This window comes from Camelus dromedarius, chromosome 14 (assembly GCF_036321535.1).
Source record: "Camelus dromedarius isolate mCamDro1 chromosome 14, mCamDro1.pat, whole genome shotgun sequence".
In the NCBI taxonomy this organism is placed as follows: Eukaryota; Metazoa; Chordata; class Mammalia; order Artiodactyla; family Camelidae; genus Camelus; species Camelus dromedarius.
The window spans coordinates 26,053,204-26,073,414 of NC_087449.1; the positions used below are offsets into that span (position 1 = coordinate 26,053,204).

The following is a 20,211-nucleotide window of genomic DNA, read 5'->3' on the forward strand; positions in this document are numbered from 1 at the left end:
CAGTCAATGTTTATGGAAGTCTAGGAGCAAAAATCATCTCCACGATCAATGAAAACAAAGACTTTCCCCTCTAAAAATATTGCATGTAGGCTCTGATCTGTTTCTTAGTCATTTTGGTAACATCTGAATTCCTTTTTAAGTGTGACAGTTGCACACAAATCTTTTTCGTCAAAAACTTAGAAAAATGTGGCAGGTCCGTATACAAAAGAAGAGATGAATTTGATATTCATCAGATTAAAATAAAAGATCTATGTCTAAGACATAATTGCTTATACTATAAAAATGAAACAAAAAGGAAAAAAAAGAAAAAACAAAGAAAAGCATACAAGCCAGATAGTAAACAGAATGCGTCACTGTGACAACACTGTTGCAACTAAATACATTTAATTTACTGACATGATTGTGAAATACCTTCAATAATAATCATCCCTAAAAAACAGAATAATTATTTAAATTTTTAAAATAGTATTTCAGGCTTTTTCTCACAGGGAAACAGGAAACCTGGTATATTCAATGTTTATGAGACTCCAGGAAAACCCTCATGGTTGCCTCTTAAAATTCAAGTAATTTAAAAGTAAAATTGAATTTAAAACATTTAAATTTTTCTTACTGTTTTATTAAAAATGTTTGATTCTTTTACTTGACATTTTCTTAGGAAACAGAAATATAAAATTAAGGAAAAATTAAACAGTAACCTCCACAAACCTTTCTGAGTCCATCTAACTTTTGATTAACCAACCCACACTAATCTTACATAACTTCTCTCCACCATACAATCCCCCTAAAAGATAAATTATTTACTTTCAAATAAATGAGGATAAGAAAACCAAAGAGATATTTGATGACTTTTTTTCAAAGGGTGTTGGACAGACAAATATTCTAAAACGCATTCTTTCTCGGTTTCTAATATCCATCTAAATTTATACTTTGGAGGCACGAGTAATTGTAATGTCCAAAATATTACTACTATTAAAGCAATTATTAATTTTTAATGTTCAAATGTAAACTGAGTGCTTAAAATTGGTGAAATATTTTAACAATCAAGCCTGTTAAAATATTGTAAATTATAATCAATCATCTAAACACTACATACAATGGGTTTTTTAAAGTTTATGTTAATATAATACATAATAAATCATTTCAATAATTGACATTTATTTTTTTTCTCTCTGAACAAATTTCAGGCTCTGTATTTCAAGTTGAGCTTTGAAAACTGCTCTTTTTCAATAAAAGACTCCAAAAGAGTTTCCTAACATGTGTGCATTCTTTAACTGGAGAGAAAACAGAGAAAAATACAAGAATTCTATTATCCTTTACCACAAACTATTAGCATTTTTAAAGTCTGGTGTTTGAGAATCTTTCCCATTGCTATACTTTAGAAGCGAGAAATGGGGTGGGGGGAGAATTTTTCAAGTCACAGTTTATCTAGTAAGGTATACGCCAAACAGCAAAGCATTTAAACATTACTAAATTCTGAGCTCATCCTTGAAATGCTATAAAACACATAAATTTGGGGTTTGAAACAGTCGTTCACATTGACTGATTTTCTTACATACACAGGACATGCTAGGGACCAGGCTCTGTGGAATTATGCAAAAACGCCTGGAGTCTACCTTAACTACAAAGTGAGCTTTCACCAAAGGAGGATTTCATTTTAAAGTCTCAGCCCCATTTTATAATGTGAAGAATAACTGAGATCCTAACAATTCATATTTATGTCAAAATGCTGTCTTATTTAAAAAGCTTTGTTAATGATAATAAACAGTTAAAATAACTCTCCTAATGTGTCATTTAAGTGTTCGAAGATACTCCCAATATGGTTCTCAGAGAACTGGGAACTGCGTTCATTCGTGTTCAAAAGGATTTTGTTTACCTGCCAACCAAATGCCCATATATCTCATCATAAAAATCCTTAAATGAGGCCAACTATGTCAACTAATCACTAAGAATAATCTAAATCCCCAATTTTGCATCAAAAGTATTTATAAGTTATTATTCCCCAAAGGTTTTAAGAATGTGCCAATAAAAGTGCACAACGTTTTGTGTAACTCTTACTTACATGAACCATTAAAGTGCTAGTTATTATTCTCAATGCACAATTAGAAATACTCCAGAACATCAAAACTAAAGAATATCATTAACTTGCAGGAAATGTCCAAGCACAGCATAAATGAGTTTTTTAAAAAAAATCCTATGCCTTTATAAATTATGTTGCTGCACATATCACTATAAGCTACATAATATTTCAAAATATTCAGGAGAATACAAAGAATATTTTACGTATGTACTCGATGAGAAAGTTACAGGCCACCAATAAAAACAAACCTGAAAACCTGTTTCAAACACGGTAGGACTTTGAATCAGCATCTTCAACGTTGATGTGTTTGTAAGTAAGCCAAGTTTCAGAACTACGGAATGCTGATACTTCTGGAACTACTTCTTGCAAAGGTTCACCTATAAATTTCTACTGTTATCATCTCACAGCCAGGTACATGATTTGGTTATGATATGCCCACATGGATTAAAATAGATGTCTGGCATTTTCCTGATAAAGTTTTATAAAACTGCATACACATATATGGAGTTTATTCTTTCCATTCAGAGTACTTTTTATCACTGCTTTACCGTTCTTTCTTTAATGACCAATAAACTACCTAAGTTTTTCTTTTTAAAACTGGCTCTAAAGCTTTATAAATATTCCAGCAAGTTAAATAAATTGTAAATCAATTTTTAAAAGAAGAACTCATAAAATATATGGCTCTCATTCACTATTTAGTGTACATTTTTTTCACAAACTGTTACACTAAGTAACCGTTTCTCTTAGTGGTGTTTCCAGAAGAAGGCCTACTGAATGTATTCATCACACTGCCAACTATATTAAAAAAAAAAAAACTTCTTAATTGATAATAGCTCATGAACCAAGAGAATCCGACTTTGTTAAATACCTGACTATGTCCTGGGCCTGCATGGATACATAGGTATCCTCATATATGCACCACCCCAAAATATAAACTTCTCTACTGAGAGCTAACTGAAGAGGCTAATGTGTCTGTTAAGGTCCCTCCCCACTACTGCAGCACACTGGTATTATCAACCAGTTCTATGTGTTGCAAACTTTTGCCAGCTAGAACTTCAGCCTTTGAATCTCAGCATTTTCACTGTAGTCATAACTCATTCAAATTATCTTACACTTTGCATCTTATCCATATGCAATTGTGAACCTTGCCAAAAGTGGTTGGAAAAGTTTCATTCCATACTTCCACAAGTTACTAAAATAGGAACTTTGGAAGTTTGTTAGGAAAAAAATTTAAAACTTTTACAATAACTAAAAGCAACTGCTATCCATTATTAATGCTAGGCCTAAATCCCAGACCATTTTAACATAAAAGATGCATTTAAGAGTCTTCTGAGATCAAATAGCCAGTATGTTACTGTTAGATACTGCAGTAAGAAGGAATGTCATGTGGGAAATAAATCCAGAATCTAGAGAGAAGAAACTCTTGATACTTTTTAGCCTTCCAGAAAGTATTCCAGTTAAACCGTTATCTCCTGCTAAATGAAGGCAAGAAGTGGTAGCAGGTTTAAGGGAGTGGTGAATTAACATTTTTATATGAAGCATACAAACTTCATGTGGGTGATTAATGGTCAGATCGCAATGTACCAAAACAGTCTGAAGGCTCACACTTTTTTCTTTTTAAAAAAAAATTTTTTTTAGCGCAAAATCACTTTGACTTCTTGTCTTTTAGTCAAAGAAAATAAATAATATATTCAAAAGAGACCAGATTTGTTGCCGTGAAGTAGCAATATTTTGCCTAGGGGTGGTGCAGACAAGGGAGGGATGGGAAGACAGGGCATGGAAAGGCGGGGTTGCTGGGGGCAAGAGAGACCCACGCTCCGAGTTGAGTCGGAGGGGAAAAGTTGCCCCCGTCCTGCGCGCCGAGCGGCCCGAGTTGCGCGGCGGCGGCGGCGGCGGCGGCGGCGGCGGCGGCGGGAGGCTGCGGTGGCGGGGAGGAGCCGCGTCCGGGCCGGGCCGCCGCTCGGGCTCGCGGCCGGGAGCCCAACTCCGCCGGGCGCGCCCCGGCCGGCAGCCCGCGGCCTCCGCCGCTCGCCGCCCTGCGCACCGTGGGCTCGTCCCGGCACCGAAACTTTCACTGGGGAAAGCGAGCCGGCGACGGGCGGCGAGGACGCAGGCTCCACACGGCCGGCGCGGGGGGACGCGCGGCCACACGGCCCCGAGCCGCGGAGCCCCGGGGCCGGCTCGCCGCCGCCGGCCCGCGTCCGAGGGGCGCTGTCCCGGCCGGGGCCCGGGGCGCTAGCCAGCGTTCCTCCCGCGGCCGGACCCCAAAGGCTGACAAACAATAAACAAAAGTAAGAGTTTGGGGAGGCTGCTGCGGCGCGGGCTCGGCGGGCGGGTCGTGGGCGCGGGGACCCGAGTTCTCCTGCAGCCGGGGGTGCAGCGGCCCCGAGCGTGCGGGCTGTGCGGGGACTCCGTCCGCGGCCCCCTCCACGGGCGCCGCGGAACTACAGAAACCGGCCTCGCGACTGCAGAAACGCTGAGTCCAGATTTCAGCGTGTCATGGGCTGCAACCCCGCTGAAACACGTGCGGGGCGTCCGAAAACACCGCCGTTCCGCAGTCAATCGCCCCGATATTAATTAACGCATTAATAAGAGGGCGCCATTAGCCATGTGCCCACACAAATGGCCGTACAAGAGGAATGCACCCGCATGGAAACAAAGTTACTTTCTTAAAGCTGTATTTCTCCGCCCCCCCCCTTCCACGAGCTCACGCGCGCACACACAAACACGCGCAGACACGGGCACACCCCAGGACCCATGCCCCGGACCCCGCCAGCGCGGGGGTCCCGGGCACCCCCGGCCCGGCCGCAGGTCTGCCCCCGCCAACCCAACCCCCCCAGCCTCTCCGCATCCAAACAGCTGCTTACCTGGGTGAGACAGAGCGGAGAATACATCACTGCCGGGCGGTGGGGTGTGCGTGTGCGTCTGGGTGTGCGGTTTGGAGGTGTGCGTGAGTGCGGGTGAGAAAGGAGAAAGAGGGAGAGAGGAGGAGAGAGAGAGAAGGAGGGAGAAAAAAAAATCAAGCCTGCTTCTTGCGTTCACATTTCCAACTCGGCTCAACTGCAGCCAGCCAGCGCTATTGCCGCTCCATGAGCTGAACTTTAACCCCGCCTAGAGTTTCCCTACACTCCACTATACATGTCTACTGTACGCGGGCGTTAAAGGCATAGCGCACCCTTTCCCGCTCCCGCGCCCGCCGGCCCGGTGCCCGCGAGCTACCCGCGCGCCCGCCTCCGCCTCCGCTCTGCACCGCACCGCACGGCCGCCGCCCGCTCGCGCCGCCGCCGGGGCGGGGGGGGGGGGTGCGTGGGGGAGGGGGCGGCTGCGGCGCCGCGCGGCCAGCCGGGTCCCGAGCCTCCGCGGCCGCTCGCGCTCGCTCCTCGCTCGCTCCCTCTCTAGCTCCCTGGCTGGCTCGCTCGCTCGCTCGGCACCCCCGCCCCCCCGTCCCCGCTCAGCGCATTACTGGGTAACGCAGTGAGGAGCAGTTACAGTCTGTACTCCCGGGCAGCTATAGGCTGCCACAGGATGTGCTTAAGCAAACAAAACTACTTTTCCTCGTCCCCATCCCCCAATCCCCGCCGCAGACCTTCGCGGACCTCGGTGGAGGACTTGGGCAACTTTGCGAGGTTGCCCTGCACCCCTCGGTTCCCTGCGTGGGTACGAAGAGAACCGCGGAGAAGGTCAGGGGGCAAATTTGCATGTATGCAAATTTTTTAAAAAATCAGACCTCCTAGGTAACTTTTTTTTCCCTTCTGAAACGCGGTACGCCTCAGAGCATTGTAATCTCTCCAGCGAAGCTTTCTGTGGGAATAGATCGTCGGCAGAGGTAATTATGCACAAAATTCTGCAAACTTTGTGCAGCTTCAGTCCTGTGGCCTCCTGAAGCGGGGGTGGTGGGGGAAATTTTCACAAGGAAGATTCACCGGATTTGGGGGCTGGGGGGGTTGTCTGGAGGAAGGGAGGCGGAGATTAATGAGCGTTCTCCCTCCCAGGACTATGAAACTAGTGGGTTTGAACACAGACGCCATAGAAAAAGTTCTATCACGTTCAGAAACAACAGTGGTTTAGCTGTGACATCTTTTTCTTTTTAGGAGGAGAAAAAAAATGCGAAAGGGCTGTCCCCTTAGGGAAGGGAGATATTCTGGTCCACAAACGCGTGCCCAGAACTGGACATAGGCTATCATTACCGTCCCTGTTCCTGGGACACCTCTGGAAGGGTGCCTTTTAAGAATCCCCTCTTTTTCCCTCCCCCAGGTAATAGTTCTTAAAATGGAAAAGAGCTTCCTGCAATTATTTTAGGTTTGCTAAAGTATTGTTTTGGCAGAAAAGGGGGGTGGTTTTTAGGGTTTGGCAAGTTGCCAATAAGCCTGCTTTTCCAGTTTTTTTTTAACCTCATATTTTCTCTTTAGGTTCTCCTCACTGCTGGGGGGGAAAAATTGTACCTCCTTCCTCCAAACCCCCATCCCATCACTTCATCCTCATCTCCCTCAGTCTAGTTTGCAGCCTGCTGCATTTTCTAAACCTTCTCAAAATTCCAAAAGGAAAGATGAGTGTATCACGTTGAAAGACTCTGGCACACAGACAGGGGAATCTGCACCTTGGTAGAGGTTACACAGCTAGAGAGCCTCTAAAAAGAGGAAATTCCTGTAGGAATGCCCACTCTGCAGGTGAGAGTGAGGTGGCATGTTAAGGCCACTCTCATTCAGACTCTCCCCCACGCACGCAACCCCCTCCCCTTTTTTTAAAGTAAGGGGCGAGAAATAGGCTACTGGAGAAAACAAAATAAAATCCTCTGAAATATTCTGCATCTTTCTACATTACTTTATGCTTGTTCTCCTGTTACTTTATTGCCAAAATAATTCCTGAATTCTCAAGAGACCATTTTCACACGCCCCGCTTCTAAATACCCTTGGACATCTCTGTTATTTATTATGGGGTGAGAGGAAGTAATGATTTAAACCTTAAATGAGAGAGCCCCATTTTTCCAAACTAAACAACAGCTTTTCCTTAGTTCTTGTTGGACTTTAGTAAAGGAGAAACGCCCTAAAAGCCAAGCCGAGTTAGAGACAACATCCCTGGCCACGAAAACCTTTGCTGGGATCTATAACTTCAACGCGCTCCAAGTTTCCTCGATAGAAGTTTCTGGCTGACAGTTCCAACATGTAACTGAGGCACAGTGAGAAGTTATTGTTCCGAGTGTGTACTCTTGGGAAGCTCTCTTCCAGAGCAGATTAAAATCTTTCTTTTGGTGTATTAAAAAATAGAATTCACATCTGCTTCTTCCCAAAACAGCAAAGATTCTTACTTTTAATTAAATCTTACGAAAAAGAAAAAGGATTTAAAGAAGGAAAGAAAAAAAAGGACTGGCACGTCGCCCTTGTTTAAAAAAAAATGGGGGAAAGTAATTTAATGCTGATATTTCTACTTTAAAAACTTCTTTTGTTGCAGCAGTGGATGTGCCCGCGATTTCCAGCTTTTGCGGTTAGCAATATTATCTTAAGTAACTTTTGGCGCCCTTCGTAAGACTTTTGGATATGGGACGATTGTTTGCGCCCTCTAGGCAGGGGCTGGATCCAAGTTCAGCACCAAAGCCCTTCACATCCGCTCCAGCTTTCTCTCCTATCTCCGCCAGCTCCCGCTCCCTCCCCCGCGTGAGGAGGGGGGGGTGGCGGGGAGGTGGGGGAAACACTACAAAGCACAGTTCCAACTACAGCCTTTGGAAACAGGACTGAGAAAAATACAGTAGAAGAGTTACAGTTACAGAGAGGCTTCTGGTAACTTTCTCTCCAACAGGCATAAATTTAAACACACACACAAAGAAACAGATGTTCCTCAAAGGGCAGTCTGGGGGTAAAAAACATTTCCAACTCTCTCCCCTCTTCCCAAGTTGAAAAAGTAAATCCTTGTCCAGAGTTCACAGAGATACTAAGACACTTGAAAGAGAGCAGGGATGGAGGGCATACAGAAGAAAGAAAAGGACAGTGGAGGAAACACAGGTGAACTACGAAAACTAGTTTACTGCAATCATATAAATGACCCATTGTTAGGAAGGATAAACCCCTTATTGGAAATAACCAGTCCAATCATTTATTTTGCAAGTGCTAGGAGGCTGCCTTGAAATGGGATTGTCTCTGCGCAAAGGAGGCTGCTGTCATGCTCTCTGCTATCCATATTCTTCCTGGCACAGAGCCCAGCCTTGCATTTGCTGTGTTTTATTTGCAGAAATGTTACCTTGCCAGTTTCAGTGAAATCCTCTTAGATATATAAATTACGTCAATAAGGTTTCACTTATATGTACATCTCAAATACCTCTCATTTCTGTGGTTACTTAATAGGAAAATCTTATTAATGTGATTTAGATTTTAATGCCCAAAGCAGTGAAGACAAAATTGGGGTTCATAAGTGACAATGCCATTTGCTATAGCTCTTCCCAAGACTAACTTTATCACTAGCATTTTATAACATTTTTCTTCTCTAGTTTTTTGACCTGCAGTCACATGGGTGCAGATTTTTCTTACATGCGTATCTTCCTAAATTGAATCATGTTGCTGAACTGAGCATCCAAGCAGATTCTTACATCAAATGCCCAGGCCAGATTTGATTAGAAGGCCTAAAGCCTTGGGAAATAGCTCGATGGGAATTTAATCCAAAGATGGGAAAGAGCCCATATTATTTTCCATTCACTTCCCAACAGAATTAGGTGTCTACACTGCTCAGAGGGAAGGAAGAGATGGATATATTTTAGTCAGAAGCTGCCAGCTACTGTCTCCAAGACAAGCTACTGCAGTTGGTTTCCACTGGATTGGTGTCAAAGACTTGTCCAAGAGGCCAGACTCCAGCTAAGAGTTAGCAAGTCAGCAATCTTCCACACACACCCTCTACAGGGGTTGTTGTGGTAACAAGAAGAAATGTGAATTTGGCCAGTCTCAATATCCTATTCGCTACTGACCGTATATTTGAACAGCAGAATTCGAGAAAAGTCAAGAAAAACACTCTCGTTCTTCCCCTCTTCCTTTCAAATGTATAAAACAGCTGCCAGTCCACCTGTGAAACATTCTCTTTTCCTTAAAACTCTTGCTCAGAGTTCAAGAAGAGAGGCTTTGCCTATTCCTTCAAAGTACCTGAAAAGCCAAAGTTTCTAAGATAATCAGAGTGAGAAGTTTTGCAACGCTAAGTATGCAATACATTATTTCCCAAAGCTCACTACAGTCCCACAGTTTTTAAGCCACACATTTTTAAAAGTTGAACCTCACCTTCCACAACCGTTAACAACTTCCCGGATTTAAAAATAATAATTCATGCAAAGTTAAAAGATTCTCTAGCAGAATTTAAAAAAAAAAACTTTTCCAAAAGGCAATGAAGAAAGCATACGATTCACGCGAAAAATAAAATAAAACCCAATTAGTTTTTTTTTTCTCTTGAACTTGAAAACACTTTCCTATTGTGCTTGCTAAATCCGGAAGAGCCTGTAGCTTTGACAGCTTGAACCACACCATCCCCTTCAGAGCGGCAGAGAACTTCAGATCTTCTCTGCCCCGCCCCCTCTGGCTATTGCGAACCATTGTACACCCAAGCTTCCTTATGATTGGATAAAGCTTTTGTCAATCTCCTATGTTGTCCCATTGATTAGCTGATCGAATCGTCAATTATTCTCCGGGTCCAGACGTTTCTTTTCGGGTTAGGTTGACTGCTAAGGCCAGACGTCTTTTTACAGAACAGAGCACGTACAGGATTTTTTTCCCCTTTCTGGAACCGAGCAAGCGCTAGGAGGAAAAAAATCTGTCAAGCTCAGCAATTTTTTTCAAGTCTCGGGGAAAAAAAATAGGGAACCCGGTCCCTGATGCACACAGCAAAAAAAAAAAAAAAAAAAAAAAAAAAAAACCATCCATAAAGCTACATCTTTAAAACAAAACCATCACAATAGACATTTAGCCAGCAATCATTTCAATGCATATGCAAGCTAGAGAAATTTTAAAGTCTTAACCATTAAACAAAATCATTCTACCCTTATAGTTGTTTATAAAACGCATATCGTATAAACGTAAAATAGAAAGTTTAAGATGTACCACGTACCATTGCAATGTAAAAAGAGTACGTGAGAAACTTTAAACTGTTCAGACGAATTGCTTCATTTGTTGTCCCTTTTTTTGTGCATTAAAAAAAAAAGATATTTATATAAACTTGGAACCGTTGAAAACCCGGAAGAGATTTTTTTAAAAGCTGTTGGCCAATTGCAGGCTTCTTGGAGATTTTTTTTTTTTTCTACTCCAAATCAGGAGGCTTTTGCAATTTCAATGCGCGCTCTCTGACTTTCTCACTGTCTCTCTCTCTTTTGAAAGCGATCCAACCCGGGCTGGCTGGTTCTCAGATTCTCTCTGGTTTTGCCTTGTGTGCTTTGGATTGTACGAGACTTTGCAGAAGTTGCAATCGATTCGCAGTCCCTCTCTCCTCTCCCTACCCCCTTGTTTATTTCCGCAATCGCTGCAATTTGCATAGTAACCACGCACGAGGCGCCGGTGGCTGCCTGCAGAGGGGGCCGGGAGGGGGCAGGGAAAAGGCCTTGCCCCTTTCTCCCCTCCTCCCGTTGCTCTCCCGGCCAGTCCCCTCCTCCCCCACGGCGTATGGCCAATAGGAGCCCCAGCATTCAGCGCAAGCTCCGGTCGGGACACCGTTCGGAAGAAAAGCCTCTGTGTTACTAGGCCCCGCTCGCAGGATGGTGTTTTTGGCGCAGTAGGAGTTCCCCCGCTCGCGTACCTCGAAGCCAGTACTAGGGAGACGTGAGGATATAGTACCTTTGCCTGCGGTTGTGCGGGTTTTGCACGTTTGAATCAAGTCTGCACACCTGCTTTCTCGGTTTCTTTTTCCATAGCCTCTCGTGAGTTATTAGGCTAGTTCATGATGGTTAGTGAGAGATTTAACCTTTATTTGCACTGGTGTAGATCAAGAGTTAAAAGATCCTCATTGGTTCATTAAATCAAGAGAGTGCAAAATGTCACAGAATTTGCAGTGAAATAAAGCTTCAACTCTAGGTTCAGAAAGAAAAAGGCATTGGCTCTACTGTCTGCAGATGGCTAAACATAAAATTGTTAGGTGGGCTCCTTCAAAATTAAAGCTGTTCCTTTAAAGCAGGAGATACAGTGAAATTCTAATTTAATTGCAAGCACCTAATTGTCAATATCCTTACAAAACCTGGGTTCCACAAAGTTTAATGCACCCCTCCATCTCACATTCCCCCAAAAGAAGAGCTGCTATAAGAGTTTCAACATTTAAAGGGGGGGGGGATTCAAACAGTTATTTGAACATTAAGTCCTTCATCTCACTGATTCATTTTATTTTATTAATCCAGACTCTTTAAGATCATGTGCTCAGAATATTTCAATGTCAATGTTTTATGTGTTTATTTTAAACAACAAACTGGCTATTGGTGCAGTGGTAGTTTTGGGGGGGAGTATCTCTTTAAATGGAGAGCATCACAACGAGCTATTTCTGGTTGTTGTGTTTGTTTTTGTTTTTGTTTTTTTTAATGTGTTTGCTTTGCCTCAGTTAAGTAGCTTAGGACGTTTTTTGCTGAATAACTGAGTTAAGGGAAAATGTGTGCTTAGCTCACTTGATAAAAATTATCCAATAAGAAGTCAAGAGGAATAGGAAGCAACCTGGCAGTTGTGTGATTTTCTTAACTGTCCTTGGTGAAGCTACCTAATTAATTAATAACAGGACCCTGCATAGTTAAATTAGAGGTTAGAGAAACCTCCTATTTTGTTTTGAACCACATTTTTGGCTTTAGACTTGCACTTTACAACTAGCTAACTGATGCAGCATTACTGGGAGGTACAGTCCTGTGGCTATCCTTGGTGTTAGGCAAGCTTTGCTGTTCTGGTCTGCCTTTGGTAGATTCAGACAGTGTTTGGCTCTAGAAGGTCTGTGGCATTTAATCCTGGCCTCCTCCACTGAGCATACATTTCCACTTGGCAACTACTTTCACCCTAGAATTATACTTGGTGGGATGTAGTGGCTTAAGTAAAAAGAAAAAATAATTTTTTTAAGTAACCAAAAAAGTTCTAGGCCTAGTTCAGCTGGTGCTAGACTGTGTGACTTTGAGATTGTTACATAACACCAGTAAAATAGGACATCAACTGATTGTAAGAATGGAGATCTGTTTTGTCAAGAGCTAAGGGCCTTTGAAATACACAAGTCATATCAATTTGTATTGCACTGCTCTGTAAATGCCGTGGTCTGAGTAATAGCCAATGCTAAGCAAGCCAGGCCCTGTCAGTAGCTGGTAACAGTGAGTTTTGTGTACAATGTCTGTAGTTCATTAACTTAGTCTAATGTGGTAGGTTAGCACTATTTCCAGAGTGACCTTTTGTATATCCACCTTTGGAGTCCGACTTAGGTGCTAATGTTGGTCCTACTATGTGACTCCAGGCAGATTATTTAACCTCTGTTAACTTTAGATTCCTCATCTGAAAAATAGGACATTTGCAGATAATGTATGTAAATTACCTAGTACATTATGTGTGGTCAATATACGGTCACTATAATAATAATACTATCACTGTTTAATATGAACCAAGTTCTAGGCACATTGAGTGTGCTAAGAACTGGGAATGCAGAGAATAAGACATTATCCCTGCCTCCAAAAAGCTTTCAGTCCAATGGCAGAACAAGACACAAAGGTAATAAAAATGTAATGTGATTAAATGCTCTGTGCAACTTAGGTATGTATAAAAAGCAGTAGGACTACAGATGATAGAATGACTAATTTTGTCTGGATGTACTGCTAAAAAGCTAAAAAAAGAGGAAATTACATCTATGTTGGGCCAAAAGTATGCATTTGTCAGGTGGACTAGCAACGGGCAGGGCACCCCTGTCCGGGAAAGCAGGGTGATGTCAGTGTATGCAATGGGCCAGAGAATGGGGAGGGATTCAGTTGTGGCTAGTTGCTCTAGCTAGTATTAGCTGGTGTAACAGGTACTAGAGATGAAGATAGAAATCAAGACTGAGGCAAGGTGGTGGACAGCCTTGTGAGTTGTTTAAACTTTTACTTGGGGGGCTGGGGAGATATCAAAGGTATTTAACCGAAAGATATACAAAGTAAGATTTGCAAATTAGAAAGATTATTCTAGCAATAGAGGTAAAGACAGCACTTAGAAAAAGGTGAGAGAAGATGAAGCCTTGAACTACAGCATAGCAGGAATGAATGAGCAAGGGAGAGAAAGGGAGGGAAGAGTAGAGGGTGGGAGGGAGGTGAGGAAGCCAGGGAGATGAACCATTGACATTTGTTTTCAGGGACTTTGATCAGCAGGGGCAATTTAGGAGTGCAGTTTTTCCAGACTCTCCCCAAAGTCAAAATATTCACATGGTGTATGATAAGATCTATTAGTGAAAGAGGCTCTTCTCACTCCCACAAACTGCCACTTCTATATCACTTAAACCTACCAATATTAAATAATTTTTAAATGGAGGTACTGGGGATTAAACCCAGGACCTCGTGTATGCTAAGCACACACTCTACCACTGAGCTATACCCTCCCCCCTTAATTTTAAAACAATAACAGTAACAATAACAATAGCTCACATAGATTGTCTGCTCTATATTGGCTCTTCCCACCCTTAGATTTGTATTCCAGTAACTTCAACCCCAACCCGCCACTGAAAATCAGCCGCACATCAAATAGGGTGATTTTGAGTTGTCAGCCCCATTGAGAGCCTCATGTTTCCACCTAGGCTGGCTTTATGCCTTGAAAATAGTAGGCTATTCCAGGAATTCTGCTTTGTTGATCCAAATAAAAACTTAATCTTCTTGCAGGGAATTGATAGGGAGACTAGAACATCAGAGTCTTATAGAATTAGAAACATAATTCAAAATTACAATTTTTTCTAGTAATTTTAAATTTCTGAATTAAGTGGAATGTTGAACACCCAGGGATATACTTCATATTTTCTTGATTTGCATGGGCAATCCTAGATCATCAGAGTGCTTTTTAGGCTAAGTAATCAACACTGGCATTTAGAGGACCAATATGGCAATATAAATGATAAATACTAGAAGTAAATTTAAATCTAGGACTTGGTGAGGCTCCCAAATAAGCAGGTTGTGGCAGACTATTGTCCCCCCTCAATCTGTTCTCTATTTGTTGATACATTGATGAATAGTTTAGAACCTGTATTTCTCAGGCTTCCCTGCAGATAGGTGTGGCACATGATTAAGTTCTCAGTAGAATAAGAGCAGGATTGCTGAGTCCAAAATCCATGTCACTTGCTTAAAAGAAATTTGTTGTCAACTTGTGGCCTTTCCAAAGGCTGCGATGAGGCCATGTTAGAGACCTAACTTCAGTGACGAAGACCAGGACAATGCGCTGGGAGACAAGGGAGCAGCAAGATGGGAGGAGCCTGGGTCCCTAAATGACCTCATGGAGTAGAGCTGCTTCTCCAGACTAGATCATATTTAAACTGTTGTGTTTTAGTGGGGGAGGGTATAGCTCAGTGGTAGAGTGTGTGCTTAGCATGCACATGGTCCTGGGTTCAATCCCCAGCACCTCCATTAAAAATAAATATATATATATATATAAAGAGAGAAAGAAACCTAATTCCCCTCCCCCCCAAAAAACAAGGATAAAATACTGGGCTTTTTTTTTTTTAAGAAAGAAAGAAAAATGTAGAAAGAATAAGAAAAAAAACCTGCTATGTTTTGTCTCCGATACAGCAGCCTATCTTTTACTATAACTAATGATCAAGATTATAAAACAGTTTCATGGTACTTTTGGATTTTTTTCTCTCTAAAATGTTATGGTTTTTCCCCAACTTTGTACAGATTACACTTGATTTTATTCTCAGCCCCCTTTTCCAGATTCTCCTCTCACCTAAACTCTCTCTGCTACCCCCTGCATCCCAACCTCACTAAATGACTCACTTTTCTCTTTACATTACTTTCTGAACAAACCATACGTGTTCATCCCTCTCTTCCCCTGTTTGTGTGCTGTTTTGCTGTTTTTTCCTAAAAACAATGAGGTTTTTTCAAGAACTGGTTTAAAGCTACTTTCCAACTCCCCTGGCAGAATCCATCAGTCCCCCGCGTGCTCCTTAGCATCCTCTGCTCCTCTCTAGGACAGCTCTCTTCACGTTGTATGTCAGGTGTTTGTGTCTGCTGGACTATGAGCTCCTTCAAAGTGCAATGACTTCATTCCTCCTTGTATTCCTACAAGCACAGGGCCATAGTAGATCCTCAATCACTGTTGGGAAAATTCACGTGCAAATGGACAGATGAACAGATGGTTAGCTTCCCATTCTTGCCCTCTGCTGGAATACAGGGCCAGGAATGTGGCTGATACAAGACATGGCATTATCACTAGGTGGAAATTTGTAAGCAGAAAAATAGTAGGACATTGAGCTTGCTCGGGCAGGCCTTCCACACAGGGTCTCACTTTTAACTTTCCTTCTGAATAGGGTGGTCAGCCATTATCACTCTCATCACACAAATGAGATAACTAAGGTTCTATAGGGGTTACTCAAGGTCGTTCACTTAGTGAGCGGTTGAATAGAATTCAATTCATTTAGCATTCCTCCCCCAAGCTCCAGCTATGAGGTCTGACTTAGGGAAGAGTTCAAGCTTCAGTTTTTTTTAAGTACCATTTTAACGGTTAGTGGGCGGCTCTAATCGTAATCAAAGGCAAACACTTGGACCCATCCTGGTTGGTTTTTTTTTTTTTTTTTGAAAACAGCTTTATTGAGGTATTATAATTGATATACAAAGAACTGCACATATTTAATGCATACAATTTGATGAGTTTGGACATATGTAAGCTTATCCCTGGTACCCACAATCAAGGTAATAGACACATCCAACACCTCTCAGAGTTTCCTTGTGCCCTCCACACCCACTTTTTGTTTTGTTTTGTTTTTGTTTCTTTGTTGTTTTGAGGGTGGGGGAGAAGATAATTAGGTTTATTTATTTATTTATTGGAGGTACTGGGGATTGAACTCAGGACCTCATGCATGCTAAACAAGCACTCTCCCACTGAGCTATACCCTCCCCACCCACCTTTTATTTGTGGTAAGAACATCTTAAAGGGTTCAATACTGTATTGTTAACTGTAGGCACCGTGTTGTATTGCAGATCTCTAGAATTTATTCATCTCGCATAGCTGAAACTCAACACCCACTGAATAACAACTCCTCATTCCCCCCACCCCTAGACCCATCCTTCTTGTCTTGGACCACAATCAACTGCAGAAATTCCTGAAGACCAAAGCTGATGTCACACAACTGAGCCGCTAGGGCAACCAGGCAGAGGAAATCCGTGTCATGAGTAAAGTGAAGTTAGCAAAGTGTGAGTTCCCAGTCCACAGAAAGAGGGCAGAAATGGAGCTCAGAAGTCTCCAAACGCCACATTTTACAGATGATAAAACTGCAACTAGTAGAGTGAAGTAGCTAGCTCATGGCCACACAGCTGGTAAAGAATTAATCCCCAGTGCAGTGCCAGTTTCATTACATCATGCAAAGGATATTTTGCAGGAATGAGAAAGGAGTGAATAACTATCTCTGGTATCAAAGTTGAACAGAGGCCTGAGGAAGTGAAGAAATACTGTTAGAGAATCTGATCGGAGGAAGAAAATGTTTCATAATCTAAATTGGAGGGACGGCTAGAAAATCCAGGTTGGTACCTGGAAGATTTACCCAAACGTGTTCAGACAGTTCAAGGATAATTTTCAGGAAGAATAAATGAGGGTCGGGATGAGAGCAACAGTTTAGAACTGCAGCTTGATGTGAAAAGCTGGGAGCTGATCTGGGTCTCTGTTCTCTGTGCTTTGTGGCCTCGGGCTGTTGAACCTCTCCCTCCGGCTTCCTTCTCTGTAAAATGTCAATATCACCAGCCCAGCTTACTTCTTGGGGTGTTGGGAGCAGTCAATGAAATCATGAATGTGAAACTGTATGAAAAAGCAGGTTGCTGTTCTGTGAAGGCCTATACCACCCACAGTTGTTTATAACACAGCACAGAATAAAGAACATGCATATTTAGTGGCTGTATTTATCCTGCCTCTATTCAAAAACGTTTTGGAGTGGAGATGTGTGTGTGTGTGTATCTATATTTATCTCTATATCTATACACATGCACACACACTAGTTGTGTATGTGTGTGTGTGTGTGTGTGTGTGTATGAGAGAGGGAGAGACTATTAAGATAGAAATAAGGTAAACTCAAGGCCAAGATGTGTATCCGAAATACATGCAATGAGAGCCCATGTACTTCTCTAGAGTTGACTTGCAATTTTGACTTTGAGCTACCTTGCAATCAACTTAAAAAACAAAAGGTAAAAACGTACAAAATACACACTATTCATGTAATTATAAAATTCAAATTCAAGAATGGTTGTTCAAAAGCAACACAGACATTCTGAGGCCTGCACAGTTTTAACACATAACCCCTCACCACCACGATCACCACCACTGCCACGTGCGCACACACACACAGACTAGGTTGTCATGAAGAGAACAATCTGCACTATGATGCACTGAACCATGTCCTCAGTCCCTGGGTGAGATTTCAGCCAGCAGGAGGACAGAGGGAGTGGGCAGGACGGCATCTTCTACAAGGACTGTTTTAGGAGCTCCCCGGCTATGGCTGGAGTGACCTGGGCTGGGGATCCTCGTGCCCTCAGTACTGCTGAGTTAGAGGGTCCTTGGTTTGACATCAGTGTCTATAGGCCCAGAACATCAGCAACAAACGAAGCAGAGAACCAGTTAAGGCTGAACCCTTTGACCCTGGGGTGTTTCACACTCATTTTAATATTCCTAAGATCACATCCCACTCCCCAAAAACTAGTGTAGAGAGGAGGGAAACAGGAACTGGAAAACCCAGTAGGCACAGACCTTGAGTTCAGACTGTCCTTTCCAGCCCCATCCTTTAGATTTCCAGCCTCCCTTGAACTCTCTCTTTGATAAGGGGACTCAAAACGGGATCAACAAAGGGAACTCCAGCAAAGAATTTATAGAATTGGGGTTGCTGTTATTGTGTTGGATACTCAAGCAGTAACAAATGGGTGGCTTGCCTCAAAGCCCAGTTAATAGGCTAAGAATCAGGATTATGAGTCAACCAAGAAAATTACAGGAAAAAAATGCCTGGGTGGGTCATGGTAGGGAGATAAGGCACAATCTAACACTATACCGGTAGATCCCTTAGGGAAATGGCTTTTTTTTTAATTGTGGAAAAATATACATAACATTGACCATTTTAACCATTTTTAAATGTACAGTTCAGTGGCATTAAGTATATTCATGTTGTTGTGCAACTGTTATTACTATCCATCTCTAGACGTTGTTGTGCAACTGTTATCACTATCCATCTCTAGGACTTTTTCATCATCCCTAACTGAAACTCTGTGTCCATTAAACAATAACTTCCCATTCCCTTCTCCCTCCAGACCCTAGCAACCACCATTTTACTTTCTGCTTCTGTGAATTTGACTACTCTAGGTACATTATATAAGTAGAATCATTCAGTATTTGTCCTTTTGTGAATGGCTTATTTTGCTCAGCATAATGTCTTCAGAATTCATTTATATTGTAGCATATACCAGATTTTCCTTCCTGATCCAGGCTGAATAATATTCCACTGTATGTATATACCACATTTTATTTATCCATTCATCCACTGATGGAAACTTGGGTGGCTTCACTTTTTTGCTGTTGTGAATAATGCTGCTATGAACATGGTGTACACAAATCTGAGTCCCTGCTTTCAATATTTTAGATATATGCCCAGAAGTAGAATTGCTGAATCATATAGTAATTCTATTTGTAATTTTTTGAGAAGGAAATAGTAATTTTAGTTTATCTTTGGAGAAAAAAAATAATTGAACAAATTCATTAATGACTTACTTCATTTACAGAATTGCTTTCATAAACACCAGGAATCTTGGATTCTAGTTTCAGTTCTCCTATTAACTGTGTAATCTTTAAAGCCACTTGAATTTACAGGACCATTCTCAGTTTGCTCCTGAAAAATGATGTCTTTGAACTAGTTGATTTCCAAGGTCCTTTGAAATTCTAAGGGTCTCTTATTCTGCATATTTTCCTTAGCATATGAGTACATCTATTCATCTCTTCATTCATTCAGTTTGGAAATGCTTTGTGAATGTTACAGCATGGTTGTGGTTGTTGTTGTTGTTCCCCTCAAAGATAAATAAGTTATCCAATAGGAATGGGAGTCAGGAAGAGGCAGGCTATGGAAATAGCTGAAAGAAGAAATAAAATGGACTGCAAGCTAGTGGGAGAGCAGCTACCAAGAGGAGGGTGAAAGGGTAAATGTGGTCAGAACACTCCGGGCCTAGTGACCAACTTTTAAGATTTTAGACTTTATCCTGACATGAATGGCAAGCCAGCCACTGAGGGCTTAAAGAAGGTAGTAACAAGATCAGTTTTTGTTTAGAAAAATCACTCTGACAACAATGTAGAGAACGGATTTCAGGGGTTCAAAGCAAGTTACCCATTCTTCCTCTGCTCCATTATCTCATTTTTTTTTTCCTTTTGCTTTGAAAGTGGGAAAATTAGTCAAGGTGTCCCAGAGCCTAACTGGAACAAAAGACAATTAGATCAAGCTTATTTCACCTTGGTAAATAATGCTGTACTGTACTTCTCCTTATACTGAAAAATATGTGGCAACCATTTCCCCTTAACTGTGAAAACGACTCACTATGGTTGGGAATGTATTAAGCTCTTCAGTTCATTAGTTTGCCAATTAATTCTTTAGAGCCATGACATTAAGTAATTTTAAAAGAAGTTCTGATAGGAGATTATTATCCCTTTATCTGCAATGTTAAAAAAATTAAATATCATGTATTAATATAATACCTTATATTTTATGAGAAAACTTAAGAAAATCCATATTTAATTAAGTGGGAGTTTTCCTCAATTGAGATGCAAATAGTTTAGTTCTGACTTTATATAATAGTCTTTATATAAATAATATAGTATTATAAAATCATAAAAATACACACTGATGCTGTTTTCCTTTTTAATATACCTCATATTTTCTTTACTATGAAAGTTGTAAGTTGTGCTGCATCAGCAGATTGTATATCTATGAAAACAGTGAATGATCCCTGAAGGCCATTATTTTTAATGGGTGAAGAAAAG

The 20,211-nt window shown here is 41.7% G+C and overlaps 1 protein-coding gene across 8 annotated transcripts in view; it reads right to left on the reverse strand.

Moving 5' to 3' along the window:
- NFIA (nuclear factor I A) overlaps positions 1–20,211 on the reverse strand; it is a 534,267-nt gene that overhangs the window by 339,841 nt on the left and 174,215 nt on the right. For 2 of the 8 annotated variants that reach the window (XM_031465250.2, XM_031465251.2), the window contains exon 1: positions 4,945–5,300. The exons of 3 other annotated variants lie outside the window; for them this stretch is intronic. In XM_031465250.2, coding sequence (XP_031321110.1) covers positions 4,945–4,971 — 27 coding nt within the window. In that variant the 5' untranslated portion in view covers positions 4,972–5,300. Of the gene's footprint in view, positions 1–4,944; positions 5,345–10,150; positions 10,574–20,211 lie in introns of those variants that run through there. 3 more of the 8 variants (XM_064493526.1, XM_064493524.1, XM_031465249.2) reach the window with 3 other exon arrangements.